At 42.1% G+C, this 16,530-nt stretch overlaps 1 protein-coding gene across 6 annotated transcripts; it reads left to right on the top strand.

The window, feature by feature from the left end:
- Nucleotides 1-260: 260 nt before the first annotated feature.
- LOC115317099 (sulfotransferase 1C4) lies at nucleotides 261-16,264 on the top strand. Of its 6 annotated transcripts, none has more exons than XR_005715187.1 (5): nucleotides 261-1,164; nucleotides 10,444-10,673; nucleotides 11,343-11,505; nucleotides 11,613-11,682; nucleotides 13,244-13,315. XR_005715187.1 is itself a non-coding variant. In XM_040208949.3 (5 exons), the coding sequence occupies exon 5, from the start codon at nucleotides 14,319-14,321 to the stop codon at nucleotides 15,213-15,215; it is 897 nt and encodes a 298-aa protein (XP_040064883.1). In that variant the 5' UTR covers nucleotides 261-1,164; nucleotides 5,374-5,641; nucleotides 10,444-10,673; nucleotides 11,343-11,505; nucleotides 14,249-14,318; the 3' UTR covers nucleotides 15,216-16,263. The 6 variants fall into 6 exon arrangements, 4 of the variants coding, with proteins under 4 accessions (XP_040064883.1, XP_029832499.2, XP_040064882.1 ...); XM_040208949.3 differs by lacking the exons at nucleotides 11,613-11,682; nucleotides 13,244-13,315 and adding exons at nucleotides 5,374-5,641; nucleotides 14,249-16,263; XR_005715188.1 differs by lacking the exon at nucleotides 11,613-11,682 and having other exon boundaries at nucleotides 13,244-13,372.
- The last annotated feature ends 266 nt before the right edge of the window (nucleotides 16,265-16,530 follow it).

Raw genomic sequence — 16,530 nt, forward strand, 5'->3', positions numbered from 1 at the left:
GGTATAAACACTTCTCACTGCTTTATAAAGAACACATTCCACTACACCTCGCCCTACTACTAGGTGACGAACCGCTCATTCCATACAGTTGTGTTTTTAATTTCCTCACAGATATCGGCCTTCTACACCGACTGTGATTTTACTCCTAAATTCATTGTCATATTGTTTACACTTATACACATTCATGTTCATGGTTTTATCATATATTTCGCTACTATAGCTCTTTCCTCTTCTTAAACCCGAATTGCAATAGTCTGAGCTTGGCGCAATATAGCCGTAGTTGCTGATGCGCCATAAACCCCCAATCAATCAATCAATCAATCAAGCGAGCAGGGTGCTGCTCTCCTTGCCTTGGATTATCTAGCCAATTATGAAGTCACGATCGCACCTCACCGCTCCCTAAACATAGTCCACAGATTTATTCCCGAGGATGAGCGTTTCGACTCCACAGATAACGCAATAGTTGAAAGTCTTTGTGCGCAAGGGGTCGTAGCCGCAATGCGCATCTCCTTGAGTCGTGACGACGTAACGGCCAGGAGCGCACAACTAAGCTTGCACTGTTAACTTTCAATCCATCAAACTTTCCGTGGGAGTAAAGACTGGGTACCCGCACTGCAGGGTGCGGCTTTACATACCTAACCCTCGAAGGTACTTCGACAGCCATAGGTTTGGACATGGCTCACAGAAATTCCGTGGCAAAGCCACGTGTGCCAAGTGTGGCAAGAGTGACAATCCAGCATACTCTTGCTTTAATGAAATCCACTGTGTCAACTGTAATGATCTGCACCCAGAATGTTCACGATCCTGTAAAACATGAAAAAAAAAAGATTACGTTGAAAGTAAAGAAAAGCTTCCTTTACTTTCAGGATGAAGGAAGAAAACTACCCTCTCGGTCCACTATCATCAATTGGGCGACAAGGTTTGCTCAAGACGGGAACGTGACAAACAAATCTCCGAACCGTGTAGAAACGTCGCCGAAACGAAAAGAGCAGCAAGCCGTTTTTGACGCCGCTTTCGAATTCGAAACGGAGCCCCACATCTCGACGGGCGTGCTGCTCGTCATCTCAGCCTTAGCCGGGACTTCGTGTGGCGGGTACTTCGCCGGCGAATGTACCCGTTTAAAGCGCAGCTCCTACACGAACTGTAACGAAAGGACTACGCACGGTGAGTGCAGTTTTGTGAGGACGAGCTGGCGCGGATTCAGGCCAACCCCAGCCACCTGCAGTTTCTCTTGTTTACGGACGAGTCTGTTTTCCATCTCGACGGCCGCATCAGCAAGCAGAACTGCAGGTTGTGGTCTGGCACGAACCCGCGCTGGTCGACTGAGCATGCTATTCAGTTGCCAAATGTCGTCGTGTGGTGCGCATTTTATTTTTGTGACTGCTCGTATCGCTCAGACGGTCGTTGTCTACTGCTGTTGCCTTGCCCAAGCCGTGTGAAATTGTTTTTCGCTGCCATTGCTGATTATTCTTTGGGGGCATTTGCGCTGATAAGGTGCGGGGACGTCGAACTAAATCCTGACCGAGACGCAGATACAATGCAGCAGATACTGGAATGCCAGAAAGAGATGACAGTTAATTTATCATCCATAGTTGCAAGTCAAAGAAGTTTAGATAAAGGATTAGAAGCGACTGAAGCGTCCACTTCAAAGATAACTGATATCGTCACGACGCTTGATGTCACGCAAAAAAGGTGGCAAATTTGGAAGCGACAGTATTAAAGCTACAAGAAAAAATGGATGACTTAGAAAACAGAAGTAGAAGAAACAATTCGGTAATCCATGGAGTGGCAGAATCCGAGAAGGAAACGGAGTTGTACTTGAGAAAAAAAAGTAGTTGAAGATGTTTTCAAAATAAAAATGAGTGTGGAAGTGACGTCTGTCGAAAGGATTGACCGTCTTGGAAGGCTAGCTAGCAGAAAGCCGAGGCCAGTCATATTAAGCTTTGAAAGGAATAACGAAAAACAAAACGTACTCAGAAATGCCAATAAGCCTAAAGGGGCTCGTATTTCTATTAATGAGGACTTTTAAAAAAATGTAAGAGTTATCAGGAGGGAAGCTATGGGAGAATGCAGCTGCAAATAAACGAAATGGAGACAATATGTTTTTATCGTACGACAAGCTAAAAATCAATGGAGTAACGTACGGATAGGACCAGAGAGTTCAACGTTTTGCAGCCAATGTACCGCCTAATGTACCGCATCCTCAACAATGATGTGAACCTAATTCACAGGAAACAAAAAGCCTTCTACTGATCAACCTTAATGCTCGAAGTATTGTCAATAAAACGCGTCAGCTCGAACACATCTTAATGGATCATTACTCCAGTATAGTGGCTATTACTGAGACCTGGCTTAATTCACCAGTGTTAGAAATGTGATAGTTCCCCCTGGTTATAATATTTTTTGAAAGGGCAGAGGAAGTAGAGGAGGAGGTGTGGCCCTAATAGTTCAATCGTCCCTGATCACTTTTGAAATGGAAGGTGCTCCAGGTATTGACAATGGATCAAGTTGAAAAACAATGAATAAATAGCAGGTCTAGTGTATCGCCTTCCACAAGTGCCTATTGGATATTTTAAGGTGTTAAATGAGTTTCTTTTTAAGTTAAAATAAGTTCAAAGAAAGCTATTTTGATGGGAGATTTCAACCTCGGTGGGATAGACTGGGCTACATTAGGAACTGGGGACAGTGAGGTGTCGTGTTCCGAAGAATTTCTGGATTTGGGCCTTCGGGCTCAACTTGACACAGGTTGTCAAAGAGCATACTAGGGTACAGGGGGAATCCCGATCCCTAATAGATTTAATGTTTGTTAGTGAGACCCTCTCACGTCACACATACGATTGCAAGATTTACCCGGGAATTTCTGATCACAGAATGGTACACTTCGAACTATCGTTGGAAGCTACACTTAAGAAAACGGAAATATCTTTATATCGCGGCTTTAAGGTAGCTGATGACGAATCACTTATTGATCAACTAGGCTTTAACTGCGATGCATTTGAGGACCTTGCTAGAAACCCCCTGATTGGAGTGAACGAGCTATGGCTTGATGTTAAAAGGACTACTAGAATGCATTCATTAGTTCGTTCAATGCGCGTAAAGAAGCGGAATCCAAATAGTCCTGGGATTACAAGGGATATAATCCATCACAAAAGACGCTTAACAAGGCGTAGAATAAAAGCGCGTGGTAAAAGGGATGGGTTGCTGCAGCCCGAAATACTGACGCTAAGTACGAAACTTGAAGCGAAAATAAAGGCATAGAAATTTTCCTTCTTAAATGCTAAAATGCAAAACTTCATAAAATATTCACCAAGAAGTTTGTTGCGACAACTAACATCAAGTAAAAAAGGAGTTACTAAAGTGATAGTAGGAAATAGGGTTATTGAAAACAAGAAACAAATCGCAAATTGTTTTTGATGAATAATTCGTCAGCGTTTTTTTTTACTGGTAATCATGTCCTACCAGTGTTTTCTTTATTTGAAAATGCTCTCCCAAGGAATGACGTAGAAATATCAGAAGAAGGTATTGTTTCTTTGCTACTTTGTATCGATTTAAAGAAAGCTGCTGGTCCTGATAATATTAATAATAAATTCTTATATCGTTACAGTGAATGGTGTTCGAAGTCTCTTAGCCTCATCTTCAAGAGATTGTTGTCAGATGGAATTCTTCCAGATGACTGCAAAATCGCCAATATAAAACGTGTACATATAAGAGGTAATGCCAAGCTCAGTTACAAACTATAGACCCATTTCGTTAACATCTAGTTGTTGTAAATTGCTAGGACACGTCATTTCAAAGCACATAAGAACGTTTTTAGGTGCTCATCAAGTACTGGATAGCAAGCAACACGGGTTTCGAAAAGATTCATCTACCACTACGCAATTAACGGAACTAATTCATGATTTTACTTCAACTCTTGACAATAGAGACCAGGTCGACATAATATGTTTCGACTTTCAGAAGGCCTTCGACAAGGTGAACCATAATAAGCTGCTCGTTAAGCTAGAGGCTTTGCTAAAGAATCCCAAACTGTTGCGGTGGATTGAAGCGTTCTTGACTTTAGAAAGCAGTTTTTTAGTATTGATGGGCATGATTCGATGCTACGAGAAGTTTACTCGGGAGTCCCACAGAGATCTGTACTCAGACCCTTGTTACTTTTAATTTTTATAAATGACGTCCTTCGTGACATTACTGTAAAAGCAAGGCTCTTCGCTGATGATTGCATTTTATATAATTATATAAAAGATGACAGTGATTCCATTGTGTTGAACGGTTGTTTACAAAAAAATTAGCAAGTGGTGTGAAAGCTGGCAGATGTCTTTATGCCTGGAAAAGTCCTTTTGCATGTCAATGACACATAAAAAAACTCCCGTGGTGCATAACTACCACCTAAACGAAAAGACTTTGCCTAGAGTTAACGAATTTAAATACTTAGGGGTAATAATAGCCAGCGATTTTCGATGGGACGATCACATTAATAATATAATTAAGAAAGCTACAGGTAAAGTTTGATCATTAAGAAGGTCGTTAAAGATGGCCACTCCAGAATCTAAACCGTTAGCTCTTAAGATGATGATAAGACCAAGTATAGAATGTGCCAGTGAAGTCTGGGACCCGTACACAAAGAAGTTGTAGTAAAATGAGAGAGGATTCAGAAATTGGCATTGCACTTTATTTTCTCGAAGTATAGGAGGCTAGATTCACCAACGGAACTGTATTCCAGGGCAGGAATCAATGAGTTAGAAGAGAGGCGGAGGAATAAACGCTTGAAAATGCTTGACCTGATTTTAAACGGGGCTCTTCTGCCAGGCAAAGAAAGATTGATGAGACACCATACCTCTAGAATTATGCGAAACAAACACACTAGAACACTTGAAGAATATCGTTACGCCAAAATTGCTTTAAAAATTCATATTTCCCCTGAACGATAAAGGAGTGAAATGCGCTACCAGAAAGCACTATTGCAGCCAACACCGTTTCTGAATTTATGAGAGGTCTGCAAAAGTTATAGTAAAATTTATGCATTTGAATTTGTTGCTTGCACTGCTTTGTGTATTTCTTTTTTTTGTGATTGTACGTGTTTCCAAAGTGTCTGATAATATAACCATAAACTACGCTGGTAATGTTATGTTGTACACCATGCTCTGCGTGGCAATTTTATGTTCACTTTTGTTGCTCCCCTCTATTATGGTCCCCGTTGTGAGGACTAATAGTATTGTCAAATAAAACATAATAAATATCGCGAGAGGCTGTCATGGGCCTTTCTTTTTTGGCTCGACGGTAACCAGCGACACGTGCCTCAAGATGTTGGAGGAAAAGATTATACCAGAGCTGGAATCTGCACAAGTGCAACGTGAACTTTGCATATTTCAACAGAATGGGGCCCCTCCCCGCTCAGCCACCCACGTGAGAGCCGGGCTTAACAACAAGTTTCCCGGGACATGGATGGGGCGCGGCTCTCCTAACATGCCTTGGCCTCCTCGATCTCCACACCTCACCCCTTGTGATTTTTGTCTGGGGGTACGTGAATCCCCAAGTGTACGCCGGCGATCGATAACTATTGTGAAGCTGAAAGAACACATCAACGACGCGTTCGAGACCCCCAGTGGTGAAATGCGGGAGGCCGTCTTCCAGGACACGACAGGTAGCTGGAAAAATGCATCGAAGTTCGCAGCGGGCAAGTCCAGCTGGGAGTCTGTCTGTTTTTTTCTTCTTGCGTGTGTGTGTGTTTGTGCGTGTGTGTGCGTGTGTGTGTGCGTGTGCGTGTGCGTGTGCGTGTGCGTGTGTGTGTGTGTGTCGATGAGGCATCTGACCGCAACTGCGAAGACCGCAGTTCAGATTTCAACGGCTCTTTTCAGACACCAAATCGCTGCTTTTTCGGGCGCACTCATGGGGTCTTCTCGTCAAATTTGGGGGTTTTACGTGCCAAACCAACGGCGGGCATCTGGCACGCCCCAGCGGAGGACTGAGGATTAATTTCGACCACCTGGGGATCTTTTGACGTGCAACCGAAAGCTCGGTTACACGGCGTCTTATCCGCAATAAGCCTCCGTCATATTGCGGGCACCTCGGCCGGGATTCGAACCCGCCACATGGATATCCGTAGGCCGACGCTCTCGCCTCGGAGCCACCGAGGTGGCTATGGGGTCTTCTCGTGTCTCATTCAAACGTCAAACTGCGAAAGCAGACGATGCACGAAACAAGAACCGTCACAGACGAAGGTACACCATTTCTGGAGCAGTGTTTGGCGGTTTTATTTATTCATATTTATGGCGTGACACTTTCAACGCTGGGAAACTTAACTAAAAATCCAAACATCTTTGTTTTGGCAAATATCCCAGGGAATCAAAAACTCGGATAAAAGAGCGCTTTTTCGCTCAACACCTTCAGTCAGAATCTAGTGAATCCGTAGCGCCATCTCTGAATACTAAGGTAAAGAAACATAGTCGTCGTTCGATATCTCTCCGACAGCTGCCGCTCCGCCATTGAAAAAAAAGATCAGTTATTTTCTTATTTCCTTTGTACTCGGAGTTCCGACTGGGCATTTTAGTTTAACAATATGACCAGTTAAATATATTTTCGAGAAGGGTTGCTACAAGATCCGTCAAGATCTTGAAATTTGCGATCCATTTTAGTGTTTTTTTTTGCGACACCTTGTATATTACGTAATTAGAGTCGCCAATGAAAATCATTGGACAGAAATAAAAACGCACTGATATTAAGTTTATCGCGACGTGAAGATTCACAACAACAAAAAAAGAATTACTGGATGGTGCACGATAACCGACACACAATGTAATTGTTTTGTGATTGATCTGTAATCAAACCCAGGTCCTCCCTAGATCGCTACTGAGACGCATCAAAAAGTGATTTAATATGATCTGCATTTTCGATTAGTACAAAAGTACCAGTCCTATCACTTTTATCACAGTTATAGACTTCATAACACTTTTGAGAGAAAAACAATCTAGGTCAATCAATACGAGAGGTTAGCCAAGTCTACGTCGACACCACATCAGCGCCTCGCGAGTCAACGGCTGAAAACAAGTCGTCCCGTGACCGCGGAACACTTCCTTTATTAATAAAAAAAAAAAAAAAAAGTACTTGACAAGATTTCAACATAAATTTGAAAAACCCTCACCCCTCGTGACATGTTAGGATGATGTTTGTAGTGATTCCTTAGAATAAACTGTCAATTCCTTATCTAGTGCGCACGAATCTGAGCCCGTACCAAGCTTGAAAACGGTATCACAAGTCACGTTGTAACATGTGTCAGTTTTAGTTAACGAAAAGTTTGTTATGCTGCAACTGATATACGGAATTCTGTTTTCCCAAATTCAAAAACTGCCTTCCTGGCTAGCCGCGTTGCCGAAGATAAATCTCCATTGGTGTAAGTAGTGCTTCCTTTCGGTTTGACTAGCGAATCTAGCACTCTGTCCTTGAACTTTGACGAAGAAATTGGAATAACTACGGTTTGAAATTTATTGGCTTTGAAAGTACAAATTCGATAAGCACGTTTTCGTTACAATCAGGTGGAACCTGAAGTTGAACAAAGCGGACACCAGATCGAGAATTTTCGTTTCACTTTCTGGCACATTTTCGACGCCACTTCGGGAAGACCATAAACAAGAAAGTTATCGCGATGTGAACGATCCTCAAGCTCGTTAAGTCAATCATTTAAACTATACAGAAGGGTATCCTTGAGGCTGTGCAACGCGCGGAAACCGTGGTTGATCATCTTAAGTAAAAAAAACCAATTAATTTCGACAAGGACCAGCCTATTTTGTATGTCGTGCATTTTCGCTTCCATTGAGTGTTATTTTGTTTTCTTATTTACTTCACGGTTTTCAAAATCAAACTGCCGCGGGGCAGTTTAATAAAAAGATAATAACTTTTATTTAGCTTTAGCAACAGTTCGAAGATTTCCGAAAATAGCAAGGCATAGGCTTCAGTCATAGGGCCGTTCAGTATCCCCAGAAAATAACAACACTGATTTAAGCGCTCCTGAATACTCTGTAACTCAAATAACACTAAAAAAATAAAAATAACGATGGTACTTCTATTTTTGTTGCGAATGACGGTGAAATAGAGGTAGCGTTTACAATACCTCGTTGGCAGCTGTGGAATCCCTGCACAATTGCGGGCTAGATCTGCCACGTCACGGAACACTTTATACGTTTGGTTTTATTAGAAGGCGAAAATACACAAACAGAAAAAGGTGGTGAGCGCAGTGACGTTGCACTTCCGACGCTGTTTGATTGACTCATCGGCTCCTAGCAACGTTACTAAAACACTCAGTTGGGAAACTGCCATACAGACTAATCTGAAAAAGTGGCCCCGATTTGTCCTCGAGAACCGAGCTAATGACCAATAAAACGCCGCCATTTTTCCCGCAGCGGCCACTCGAGGAACTGTACGTTTTTCTTCTATTCTGGCTTTACTCGGCCATTGTGGAGCCGAAACAGATACAGCGGAAGATGTTACAGGGGTGCCACACCCGTCTCCCCAGCGGACGCGCCGCGACTTACTACCGAAGTTAAAATGCACCTAGGTCGGGACGCGCTACCTGAAAGCACCGGTGAGGCATGGTAGTATAAAAATAATGTTAATTGTTCCACAAAACCCTGCAACCTAAAGATTTTAAAAACATCACGCGCCCATCATTTGGTACTAAACTCCAATAAATTTCATACAAAAAGAGTCTTTCCCGTTTGTTTTTTACGCAAAAAACATGCTTTCTAAAAGCTCAAGGTGACCACAGTACAGACAAATGATAAAGAGTGGCGCTGTTGTCGTATTTAGCTCGGTCTCGGTGGACGCCATCGGCCCAAGTTTCGACTGTGAGTTTCCCAACTGAGTGTTCTAGTAACGTTGGCTCCTAGTGTTGGCAGCGATCCGATGTTCGCAATCTTATGGAATGACATGCGCGTTTTACGACATCAGTTGTTCCGCCATTATACAGGGGTTTGCACCCTCTATTAATTAGCAATGGACAACACAGCACCGTATGAAAACTCAGCTGCAAATCCTATTTTCGCAAGCCGTCTTTGTGTAAGCCACAACTCCTCAAGCAAGGCTAACGCCAAAAACCGCCGACCCCACACACAGTCAGGTGCACAATATTCAGCTGACTGACAGTGCCTTGGGTGACTGTGTGGGGTTGACGGTTGTTCGCGTTAGAGTTGTTTGGGGAGTTGTGATCTCTATAAAGGAGACTCGTGAAAATAAAGTTGGCAGCTTAGCTTTGAGAAGGTGCTCTGTAGTCCAATGTTTGCGCCTAGTTTCAAGCTACTTGCCAACATGATCGCTCACCAGCTTGCCTGCACAGAAATTCCTGTTTCGCCATAAGGTGTTCGCCATGTTTATGATCGTGTTCTATCATCTGTGAATCAATCATCAACGGAAAATTGCTATTGGCTTGCATTTATGACGCTGCCTGATTGATCCCATTTCCCCGTAGCCTCGGCTCTGTCCGCCCTTCAGCTGAAACGAAGTATAGACGAACAGAGGGCTATCCAAGCTTGTTTAGTCTCACAGACAGGCAGTGACAATGTTCATGACCTGGCCAACTAGAAACTCTTGAGCAAGTAACTGTTGAAGCAGAGATGATTGATTCGATGGGTGACGAAGGCTAGACGAGCGATTTACGCGGGTCAGCCCGAAACTGCATAATGACGCATACGAGATTAGATGACTGCATCCTTAGACTGTTTCAATGCTCAATTTTTTGGAACAGTCATCACCTGTATGATTCTTATTGGTCAGGTTTCATTTGTTTTTTTGTGTATATATGTTTTTCCTTGTGGCGTGAAGTCCATTGATGTTTTATGTCCACTTAACATCAATTTGCAGTATCGTTAAACACGCTCAAGTTCGGTGCGTTTGATCGCAGCTGACATCTGTATGAACGCTTGTTCAATGGGATCACCAGTAAAGTTTGGTTCATAGACTTAAGACTGTCCACGACTGGCCCCCCGTTGGTCGTAAGCAGTTGCAAGTATGTGAACTGGCCTTGATCGCTACCCTTTCGCCCTTGAAGTTTGTGATTAGTCCATGTTAATGTGAGTCGAAACAGCTTCGAAAAGATGCAACACCAAAATACCCATACCCAACAGTAAAATACAAATGTTCTTCGGTGCCCCTTTAACGGCTACCGTAAATTAACATATACAGGCACACGTAATCAGACGGGTCGTATGACTCCTCCAGACGAGAGCCTAATCCGAAGAAATGGCGTCCAATCGTGACACACACCAAGCGTGACCTAAATCTATGGCTGGTCGGCGTGTAGGCGGCTCGCGACATCATTCCGACAGGTTGAACGACCTGTCAGATGTTTTATACGGAAAGAGGAGCGTCAAAGACTGTGACAGAGTAAAGAATACTACAACACAAGGCGCACTCGCAACTGAGTTTTCTGTTGCATGTTTCTCACCCTTCATGCAGGGCGCAGGATGGATGCGACGGGGATGCCAGGCGTAAGATGAAACGTCAATATAAACCACAAGGCTTGAAAAACGGAAGCAGCAATGAGCATCCCCGAATGAAAAAAAAAGAAGAGAAAAACAGATCTCTAACTTGAATGTATCCGTATCGACGTCATCCTCATTTTCTGCTTTTTCGTCGACGACCTCAGGGAGCAGGAAAAATTCAAGGGGAAGTTCCAAGTCGCAGTCGTGAGTACGAACCTGGTGGGCCCAATACCCATAGATAATTTTCAGAACAATAAGTAAGCGAGTGTAGTGACGCGTCAAGTTAAAAATTTACGAAATATTACTGAAGAACACCGAAAAGGCCATGATCTGATTGCGAGACTCAATCAAGTATTTGTTTAGGTTATGAAAGTTTCTTTATTGTTGTTAATTTTTTTCTTTATTGTCCTTAATCGCGTCTCAATCAAAACTCAATATTAGTTTTATTAAAGTGAAAGATGGAAAAAAAACTAAACTCGTGTCGCCCACCTACACGACATAACTTGCCAAGTCAAACTATGTGTCCACGGAAATATTAGCGAGACAAATATATAAGCTTGACTTTCAGGTCGTTGCTTCTGCTAGAGTTGGTCCAAACAATTTATGTTTGCTACCGGGCTGCCATTTTGTGACGATTGTGCCTGGATAAGGGCTTTTAATGATGTTGTTCGTACCACCACACTCGCCATAGAATAAAGAGAAAGCACATGAACACTTGTTCCCGAGAAGTCAGAAAGCATACGGTACACCTGTGTTGACGAACAATACGCCATTTACGCAGCCGTTCCTCACCGATAGTACGCCGTAGGGAAGGGACCTGCGATTTAGACTCTCCACAAACTGATTCTACTGCCTGTTGCATTTTTCCCGCAGCAAGTATAAACGCTGACTTCACGGGGAACACTTAATCCAGACTGACGGATCGCCGAGGAAGTGAAATAACCTGAACGACTTCCTAAAATACCATTACAAAAGGACCTGACCGTACCAGAGCCAGTCTGATACCGGAGCCCGAAGTTAGCCTAATATTCGTCAGGTAAGTGTACAACTTTCGGAACTTTTCATCGTTCAGCTCGTTAAAATGTAACAAGCAGCTGCAAAAAAAAAAAAAAAAAGCGTGCCGAGTATTCGTTTTTTTATCAGGTCCCTGCATTGGCAACTCCGACGAAACGTTTTATGGACTACTTCTTTGACGTCATATTTATACCGACAGGTAGAGTATGCGTCTCTATGCTGTCATAAATAACCGGTCGTAGAGTCGCAGGTGATATTCAGATGCAACGCGAGCGTGTGGCTTCGAATTCCTCCTGCCCTTTCTAACGGAAGAACGCTAAGCTATCATTGAGGCTACTGTGTGTACGGGTGGCATTTCAGAGGCTCTTCGATTTTTTGTCGTTACTCCCAACTCATCAGCCAAACAGCTATTAAATCTCAGTAACAAGCTGTAGTTGAGCATATATTATAATTAATTATAATGAATAATATAATATTATAATATATTAACATAATATTAAAGTATTGAATCAACACGGATTTTGGTGCAGTTTTTAGATAACTTTTTTGTGCTGGGTGTAATAATAATAAAAAAACGCTTTTCGTCTTTTTTCCGCGAACTTGTTATCAAACGGTGGAAAACTGGCCACTCAACTTTCCCACCCGGTGGCTCCAGCCACGTTTTGTTTCCACCTCGGAACGCCTCTACAATGGACGAAAACAAAATAGCACCAGTAACAGCCGGTCATCCGGAGAGTGGCGAAAAACTGAACCGCCGCTGAAGCCTCAATAATGGTTGAAATTTCTTCTGACAGATAGCGCCGCAGACCTTCTAAGGCAAGCGTCGTCTGGATGTTTTCGTACCGTCCGCGACTACATTCTACGATGTAGTAGAAATGAGGGCGTGTGCGCAAATGCAGAGGTAGATAGCTGCGCCGTGTACGCACCACACGCGTCCGATAACATGTGCGTCATTCAATAACAAGGTAAATTTTAAAATGTAGATGGTCGGCAGTTTGGGTTGGAGTTTTCCTTATTTCGGCGCAAATTTAATTGTACGTAATTTCTGTCGGATAGCAACCGTTTTCGTGGGCTTAGCGAAACGGACGGAGCTCAAACAAATCTTGGTGCAAATACGCGGGTGGCAAGGAACTCCCGAAGTGACATCCAACAGAACCAGTTGATTTAGTTAATTTTGTTATTGATCAATGAAGAGCGTGTTGGCGCAGGTCACGATTGCAGAAATAATTAACATGTAATACAATGACGACACAACCAGATATCTTATGTTGTGGTTGCGAAGTCCTTTTATAACATTTTTATTCTATCTTCAATCCTTCGTTTAGTTTGCAAGCCGCTTAACACCCAAACGGAAGGAACAAAACGAGTAGAGAGCTATAAAAAAGATGTGTGTTATAAAGTACGCTCGTGTTTCTTGTCGTTGTTTATTCAGCTGTTTGTATTTAATTGTCTACACAACTAATCAAATAGGGCACAGAACCACAGTTTGTATGTTTTATTACTTTTCACATGACGGTCAGTACCTTTGCAATAACGTTTAAACCTACAGGTACTTGAAAAACAAAATGCCATTCAAGTCAAACGTAGTATTAAACTAAAGCATAACTTCAACAATGACATAGCATGAGACTTTTTTTTTTTCTTTGTAATTTCGTCGTGATATGAGTGGCTGGCCCTGCCTGAGTCTTTTGGACTATGTTTCAAACATTCACATGACCCTGATTTGTATTCTACGCACTCTTCTTCCACTCCCAATTAAGACCAGCACCTCCCAGAGCTTGGCACATAACGTACGCACACCTATATTACTTTCCCACAAACCCTCATTCGCTGAAGGTAAGAACCTTTAATAAAACATTGAAAGGCACAAGGAGGTTTCAAGTTTATTGAGCATAATAAATCCTTTACCGAGAACGTCTAAATAATGTACTGTGCAATAATTCAAGCGAGAAGAATAATCTGCTCCCTCTCTGGCAGAAAAAAGACCGTTCACGCCTCGACATATTCTTAACTAAAATAAGATATACCTTCTACTTGCCGTTAGCGAGCTTTGATTTGTTTCTGTAATTGGCATATTTTTTTATATATATATATATATATATAAAAACGTTAAAGTTACTGTTAGATTCGCATTATCGCTGCACACACAATGAGATCACTGCATCAGTCAATGAAAACAGTGAAGAACGAATTGTAATGCAAGCATGAACACTTGAACCACGCCCTAACGTTTCTTAAAGTGCTTAAGACCTTGGAATGTTTTGTATTTGATGACATATATGCCAGGGAGATAAAATCATTTTCAGACCTGCCCACTTATGAGTGTACATACTACGTAGGTGGGCAATAAATTAAAATGCACATTGCATTGGGTCCTGGTAATATAAGCGTCTTACAAGCATACAAGTTGTTAGCCACAGCTGGTTTCCAGAAAAGTGTGGTTAGTTTTGAAATATCTCGGGGTTTGGATTACTTTTTCTAACCAGCTCGCCTAGACAATTTCGCTTCTTGTAACTTGTTCATAGGAATTGTGCGTCCGGTACAATTCATTTGGTTATAGAGGTAGGTGTCTTAGTGTGTGAACGTCAGGCTGTCAACTTACGACACCTCTCATAGTTTGCCGCGTGGGAAAAGCATTTTTTCAGCTGGGTATATCGTTTTATGTGATGACTAATTAGATATAGTAATGAGGTAACAAGAGCACGTATTCGTTAAGATATCTGGTTCCAATTTAGAAATACATTTTGACTATATTTGTATTGCAGAGTTCTACGAAAACAAAAAGCGCCGCCAAGAAAATTTCTACGTGAAGCTAGAGGATATTGCATCTGCGAAATGGCAGTTCCGGTCCGGATTCCCCAGGGCCCCTTATACCTGGAAATTGACGGCCATCGAGTCAACCCAATGAGCTCAATACACGTGTTCAGGGCAGCGCTTGAGTACCAACCGAAACCTGATGATAAATTCGTAGTCACCTTTCCAAAGTCTGGAACTACCTGGACGCAACAAATCGGATATCTCATCTTCCACGAGGGAGCTTCACCGAGCAGCGCGAAGGATTTCCATGACTATAGCCCTTTCATGGAAGTGATAGGTGTCAATGCATCAGTCGATAAGGGTCTGGCTAGGTTCATCAAGACCCACTTTCCCTATAACCTTGTGCCCAAGAATCCCCAGACAAAGTACCTCTACGTTTGTAGGAACCCAAAAGATGTTTGCGTTTCTTTCTACTACCACACTTGCCGTTTCTACTGCTACGAGTTTCTTGAAGGTCAGTTTGCGGACTTCTTCGAGTTATTCATGAATGGCGGCACAGAATATGGTGACTACTTTCAGCATGTGTTGTCCTGGTACGAGCACCGTCACGATCCAAACGTAATGTTCATCAACTATGAAGATATGAAAGCGGAGCCAAAGAACTCTATTCTGAAGATCGCGGAGTTCTTGAGTAAGGACCATTACAAGATTCTTATGAAGGACAGTCATATGCTCAAAAACGTGATAGAACGGAGCGGAATAGATTACATGAAAACAACGGCGAAAGATGTTTTTCAAAACTTGTTCCCAGGTGCGGCCTCTGATGCACGTACTTCCTTTATTAGGAAGGGTATAGTGGGTGACTGGAAGGAGCATTTTAGCCCCGAAATGAATACAAGAATGGAAGAAAAAATCCTGGCGAAGCTCGCACATACAGATCTCATCCGGCTCTGGAGGGAGTATAATATCATGTGATACTATACTTTCTTTCAGCTTTAGTCTTGACGCAGCAGTCGCTACGAGCTAACAGAGCAAATCATACCGCGTCAAAAGTGAAATTCACTTGTACTTCTCTTTACATGACTGGTCCAACAAGGATAGACACGTACGTAAACATTAACCCTCCTTGTCTTTGCCTCTACTTTCTTTGCAACAAAAATATCTCGTATTTGTCTTTTTTACAAAATTTATCCCTCTAACGTTCTCTAGAAAGGATTTATTCTTGAACCACTCAAACGTTTACTCACACATCGATCACCGTTTCAAGGTCGGCATTGCTCAGTGTAACACATCAGCATACAAGGAATCCTTCATACCAAGAACGTCTTCTGAGTGGAACCACAGTCAAGAATCTCTAGTAACTAACCATCACTTGATTTGTTTAAAGTAGCACTGACTAATCACTTTTGTTGATACTCGTTGATTTGCTTGCATTTTAGTCAATGCTTTCTATGTTGTACTTTTGAGTTAATTCTTATATGTCCCACTGATATAAATAAACAAAGCCATGATGATGCGTTCTTGACACTCGGATTTTTCCCATCACCTCGCAGCGTTAGCTGTGTCTGGAGTTGAGGTGAAACTAAGTATGTATTGTTACCCCTAAACAGCCTTATCAATATTTTGAATATATTTGTAAAGCAGGTTGCAGATTGTATCCAATAGTGAAAGGCTCAGATTTGGTGTGTCAATAAACGAGTTGATTGTGATATGAACGTCTTTAAGTGTTTCACGAATCAGACTTTAGTCTTTTTTTTTTCGCCAGAAAATAGTTTTATTTTTACATAATTTTGTTGAAGATCAATTTGTGTAACCATTTCCAACAGTTGCATGCAAAATTTAGAACTAGCAGTTGAAAAAAAAATATCACATTTCAAATTCTGGGTTTTGCCGCCTCTTTAAAAAGATTCATTTGGAGCCTTCAAGAGGGGATTCCCTGCCCGAGACAAATAACCCCTTGAACTCGACGTTCAATAGAAAATGCAAGAATATACATGTCTACAGATAGGTGCGACCAAAACACTTAGAAATGGTATCCTTTGTGCGTTTTCAGTGGATAGCCCAATAGAAGCATCTGTGCATAAAAAAGGAAAAAAAAAAAAAGGTTGATCAATTTAGTTTGGTTCCAAAAAATGACATTGTCCGGTAAAACGACACGTTTTCGCTATGTCACATCATAACTAATATACTAGAAAAAAAGTAGCGACAGGTTTTTGTAGTTTTGTGCAAATAGTAAGGAGAAAAATATTAAATGCGCACTTTCCCGTTTTCTTAGGTGCCCTGGCCCCAA

Source organism: Ixodes scapularis, unplaced genomic scaffold (assembly GCF_016920785.2).
Source record: "Ixodes scapularis isolate PalLabHiFi unplaced genomic scaffold, ASM1692078v2 PGA_scaffold2__306_contigs__length_199485367, whole genome shotgun sequence".
NCBI classification, from domain to species: Eukaryota; Metazoa; Arthropoda; class Arachnida; order Ixodida; family Ixodidae; genus Ixodes; species Ixodes scapularis.

Coding starts and splice junctions, on each gene's coding strand:
- LOC115317099 (XM_040208949.3), top strand. CDS start 14,319: ATGGCAGTTCCGGTCCGGATTCCCCAGGGCCCCTTATACCTGGAAATT.